Raw genomic sequence first — 5357 nt, forward strand, 5'->3', positions numbered from 1 at the left:
CACAGAATCTGGAGCAGGCTCCAGGCTCTGAGCTAGCTGTCAGCACAGAGCCCGACGCGGGGCTCGAACCCACGAACCGTGAGCTCATGACCTGAGCCGAAGTCTGACGCTTAACCGACTGAGCCACCCAGGCGCCCCTAAATATTTTTAAAAACTAAAAAAATAAAATCAGGTCTGACATTCAATTAAGAATTTAATCATTGGGGCGCCTAGGTGGCTCAGTAAGTTAAGTGTTGGACTCTGACTTTCTGCTCAAATCTCACAGTTTGTGAGTTGGATCTCCCAGTTTGTGAGTGAAGCCTGCCCTTGGGATTCTCTCTCTCTGTTCCTTCTCTCTCTCTCTCTCTCTCTCTCTCAAAATAAATAAACCTTTTTAGAAAAAGAGTTTAATCATTATACCAGACACTACTTGGATCATGAACCCAATGTGCAAACCCAATGTGTTCGCTGGTAACTGTGTGAGCATCCGCCACTAGGGGGCAAGGGCGGCTTGGGATGCGCAGGCGCTCAGTGACCCTCGGGGACCGCTGCGGCGCTTGTCCTGTGAGCTCGGTGACCCCTTGGACTGTTTCCCTCTGGACATTCCAGACGGGAATGCATTGGTCCCCGATTTGTGCCCAGGGCTCCACGTCGCCAAGGCTGAGAATTGTGCGGGGGATGTAGGCAGGATAAAGGCGAGATCCTTGATACACTTTCCAGACCCCAGGGGGAAGGGTGCGAGGGGTATTTGGGGTTCTCAAAACCCCACCCCACTCCCATGAGGCTGAAATTCGACCTCAAAATTTGCCGACACTGTTGGCCACTCCCGTCCCCATTCTTGGGACACTTGTACAGCAAGGTGGTCGTGGGAGGAAATGGGGCGTCCATGGGCTTCCAGGCAGGCGTGCTGGAGGGAATGAGAATAAGAGAATTCCCTGCGTTTGTTTGTGTTTTTCTTCTGTGAATGTCCAGAGCTTTAACAGATCCTCAAAGGGATCTAGAACTCCAAACATAGACTGTTTGGAACTCTATCTCTTCCTCCAGGAAGCCTTCCCTGATGTTCTCACAGACTCATAAAATGCCTCCTCTGGGTACCCACAGGCTCGGATCTTCCCCTCTGGGCCCTGACCCCTCTACCTTTGCCTTCCCTGTCCCAGAACAGATTGTCGCGTCTGGAAATGTGTCTGTGTCCCTCACTGCAGCTCCATGAAGGCAGGGACCAGGGATTTCTTAGGCACCAAAAATGTCATCATCTTTGTTCAACACAGGGACTGACAGACTGAGAAAAAAAAAAAAGCATCAAAAGTTATCTTCTGGGGCGCCTGGGTGGCTCAGTCAGTTAAGCATCCGACTTCGGCTCAGGTTATGATCTCGCAGTTCACGAGTTCAGGCATTGTGTTGGGCTCTGTGCTGACAGCTCAGCGCCTGGAGCCTGCTTCGGATTCTGTGTCTGCCTCTCTCTGTGCCCCTCCCCTGCCCAGGTTCTGTCTCTCTGAAAAATAAACATTAAATTTAAAAAAAAGATATCTGCCCTCCTGAACTCTGGACCTTCGCAGATGTTTTCCTTCCACCCCTCCGCTGCTTTATCTGGCTCGTTTCCCGACATCACTTAAGTCTTAGCTGAAACATCTCTCCTCCAGGAATCCTTCCTAGTTCCCACCCTCTAAGGCTGGGTTAAAGCTTGCTTGTGTCCCCAATTTACTACAAAGTAAAATATTTGTTGAGTGACTGAATGAAAGGTAAGTGTTTGGGCGGGGTTACCTGTATCAACTGAAGGGTCACTTCCGGACCGCTTTTGTAGAGGGGTTTTTTCTTTCCTTTTTAATGGCTTTATTGAGTTGTAATTCATGTACCATACAACTCACCCATTAAAGTGATTTTAGTACAGACTTGTGCAGCCATCACCCCTTTGGTGGAGTTCTGAGCCCCTTCAAGCCTGAAAGCCCTCCCGTCAGGTGCTCTGGTAGCGATTCCTCACTGTCCTATGGAAGGGGAGTATGGGAAATCTGGGGGCCCCTCCAGCTGAGGTAGCAGGGTCTGAGGCCACCCCATCCCATCCCCTTCCAGGGCCCCACACGGGGGAAAGATCTCTCTCGAGATGAGAGAGCTAATAAAACCGACAGGAAAAGAGAAACAGAGACTACGTCCCTGGGTCACAGAGCATTGGGCAGAGAACATGAAGCAGAAAGACAGCAGATAGAAAACCGAGATACAGACAGAAACGGACACAGGAGAAAGACCAAGCGACAGAGGCACGGAAATTAAGAGACAGACACGGAGTCAAGGATGGAGAAGAGGATGTAATTTGGTGGCTCAGAGAACAAACTCTGGAGCGACTTTCGGGAACATAGACCGGCAGAGGCAGAAGGTACAAAATAGGTGTTGTATTTTTTTTTTAATGGAAACTTTTCATAAAAAGTAGAGGGAACGTGAAGGGCCCCGTGGGCTAGTCCCGGGGCCCCGGCAGTGTCGGTAGGAGGTGCTGAGGGTGGCGGGAGCAGGGAAGGGGATCCCTCCTTCCATTGCTTCGTGCTTCCTTCCTCTCCAACCACTCGTGCGCCAAGTGCACATGCGCGCAAGCAGGCGGGAGCGTGCGCGGCAGGGAGGCGCGTGCGCAGGCGCGGAGCAAACAGCTTGGGGCCGTCGGGGCTCAGGCCCGCGGCCTGGCAGGCGCGCAGTGGTGTGGCTGGGGCGTGGGTGCGAATCCTGGGCGGCAGATACAGCGGAAGGAGCCATCGGTGTTGACGCAGCGTGCGTTGACGCAGAGCGGGGAGGCCGCCTCCGCCTCATCACACTCGTTGATGTCTGCGGAAAGAGGTACGAGGAGCTCCACTCGGGGCTGGGGACCCTGGAGCCCTCTTGTCTGGCCCCTGGGGCTCCTAAGGGCAAAGGGGTGCTGAGCCTTCTGCTTGGAGTTCAATCCAACCACTACCACCTGCTGGCTGTGTGAGCGCGGACAAGTGGCTTAACATCGCTGAGACTCAGCTTTGTGTTCTTTAAGATGGGTACGGTAGCCCCTGTGACACTAGGATTTTGTTAGGAAAATAATACTGATGATGATATCACAACAGTGCATGCTTACTCTATGCCAGACATTGTTTAAAGCACAATATGTGTATTTATCCTAATAACCCTGAGGTGGGGAGTGATTCTGTTTTCATAGGACAGACTGAGACCCAGCGCGGGGAAGCTCCTTGCCCAGTATCACACAAGCCCACATTCTGCCCAGCGAGTTCGCAGACTCTGAGTGCCTAGTCCCCTGCTGTTTCTTGACTGTGAGTCCTTGGCGGACTCAGTTCTTTTCTGAGCCTTGATTTACACATAGGCCTCAGTGTCACTGTATGTCAGTGTTAATGTTCACTGCTCTGTGACACGGATTCTACAACTTATGCTCATTTTTCGAATGAGAAAAACTAAAAAGGGGACAGTGACCTGTCCCAGGGTCGCACAGCAAGTTGCTGGACTGAGCCTGAGGTCTGTCAGACGCCCCCAGAGTCCCTGATCGTTAAGCACTTTGCTTTACTACTGCCTGAACTAGGCTGACACCATTCATAGAAGACGGAATTCTCCAAAGCGGTCAAGCAAATTGCCAGAGGTAGCCCTGGGAATCCTTAGCAATCACAGCTGCAGGATTCTACAGGATTCTTCAATCCTGCTTCCAGCCCCGCCCCCCGCCCGAAGGTCAAGCTCGGGTTTCCTCGCAGCCTGACCTCGCCTGCTTCAGGCCCGCCCCATCCCTATGTGGGACTTACTTCCTGCTCCTCCTGGTCCCGCGACACCCTGACGTCCCTAACTCCTCCCCCACTCCCTCTCACACACACCCCCCACCCCCGGCCTCCGGTCAGGGCTTCCACCCTCAACCCGCGCAGGCTGGCCCTGCCCGCCCCTCACCGACGCAGGCCATGCGGGTCATGTCCAGGCGGTAGCCACTGAAGCAGTCGCAGGTGAAGCCCTCTGGGACGCGCACGCAACGGCCGTGGGCGCAGCCGTCCAAGATCCCGCATTCCTCCTCCTCCAGTCCCTCGTAGGGTCCAGACAAGGTGCCTGCGGAGAATGAGGGACGCCTTGGTGGTTTGGGGTCTCTGCCTGTCATGCCTTAAACCCCCACGGTGGTGGGGGGGGAATCCCTGGCCGGATATCCTTTTCTAAACGGTGCGTCCGGCTCCCAGGCTGTGGGGGGCGCCATGGAGCCAGGTTTTACTAGCTCTGCTCCGAGTCATTAGCTCCTTCTTGGTCTGCAGGTATGTTTCTGTCCCTCTTCATCGGTACTTTCTGTCGCTCTCTCCTACTGTATCTTTGTTTTTCCATCTCTCTGAGCCAAAGTCCCCGCCCCTGGCTTCTCTGTTTCTGGATCTCACTCCCTCCCCGCCCCCCCCCCCGTTTCCATCTCTTTGCACACCTAACTCCTCGTCTCAGTCTCCATCCCTCGCCCGCAGTGCTCACCAGCATAGCTGCCACCTTCGGGTGACTCCTCAGGCTCTGGGAAGGAGCCACGGGTGTCGCGGGACCGATAGCGCCAGCGGCTTCCTGGGCCGGGTGGCGCCGCAGCCTCAGATTCACCGTAGGGGCCTCCGTCATCCTCAAAGTCGGGCATGTCATAGGGTGGTGCTCCGTAGGGGGCCTCCCGGCGGGCGAAGGGCCCAGGAGGTGGTGGGTAGGGGTCGTAGGGTAGCACGGGTGGCGGGTACAACTCAGGCCCGTAGGGAAGGCCTTGGTAGGGTGGACCCAGGTCAGGGCCATATTCGTAAGGGAGTCCAAAGCCACCTGGCCGCGGGGGGCCGTATGCAGGGGGACGCAGCACGTTGCACAGGGCCTCAAAGTCATCTGTGAACATGAGCCAAGCCTCATGGTTAGCGCTCAGCACCCACCATCCATGTCCCTGGGCTGGAAAGAGGAGCCCAGAGGAGAGAGAAGGAGGAGGGCCCTGGGCTGAGGCATGGGAGGGGCTTCAGATGAGGGGGCTGGGATTGCAGGGTCCAGATAAGGGTTCTGGAGTCAGGATTAGGGGGCTGAGGGCTGTGACTGGGATTCCACAGTACTGGGATAGAGAGTACTAAGTACTGCTGCTAGGAATCAGGGTTCAAGTGCTGGAATTTGGGGGACCCATGGGGTATTGGACTAGGGGCCTAGAGAGATGGCACAGGGGTGTTTTAAGGACCATACTAGGGAGTCCCAGGACTGCTACTGGGGGGCTTAGGGGCCAGGATGCATAGGAGGGGATTTGAGCCACGGGACCTGGAGGTCTGAGGACCAAGGACCAGGGTTTTGGGCCTGGGCTGAGTTCCCACGGGCTAAGGATTGGGGGACTCAGGGGTTTTAAGAGCCAAACTTTGAGGTTGTGTGTTGGAGTTTTGGGCACCTGGAAGTGAGTGTCCATC

The 5357-nt window shown here is 55.1% G+C and overlaps 1 protein-coding gene across 1 annotated transcript in view; it reads right to left on the minus strand.

Annotated features, from left to right (window-relative positions):
- Positions 1-2343: 2343 nt before the first annotated feature.
- LTBP4 (latent transforming growth factor beta binding protein 4) overlaps positions 2344-5357 on the minus strand; it is a 28114-nt gene continuing 25100 nt past the window's right edge. The window contains exons 34-36 of the mRNA XM_077773616.1: positions 4423-4803; positions 3871-4023; positions 2344-2784 (exon numbers count right to left, since the gene is read on the minus strand). Of these exons, the coding sequence (XP_077629742.1) occupies positions 2630-2784; positions 3871-4023; positions 4423-4803 (689 nt within the window). The 3' untranslated portion in view covers positions 2344-2629. The remainder of the gene's footprint in view (positions 2785-3870; positions 4024-4422; positions 4804-5357) is intronic.

Source organism: Crocuta crocuta, unplaced genomic scaffold (assembly GCF_008692635.1).
Source record: "Crocuta crocuta isolate KB4526 unplaced genomic scaffold, BGI_CrCroc_1.0 scaffold267, whole genome shotgun sequence".
In the NCBI taxonomy this organism is placed as follows: Eukaryota; Metazoa; Chordata; class Mammalia; order Carnivora; family Hyaenidae; genus Crocuta; species Crocuta crocuta.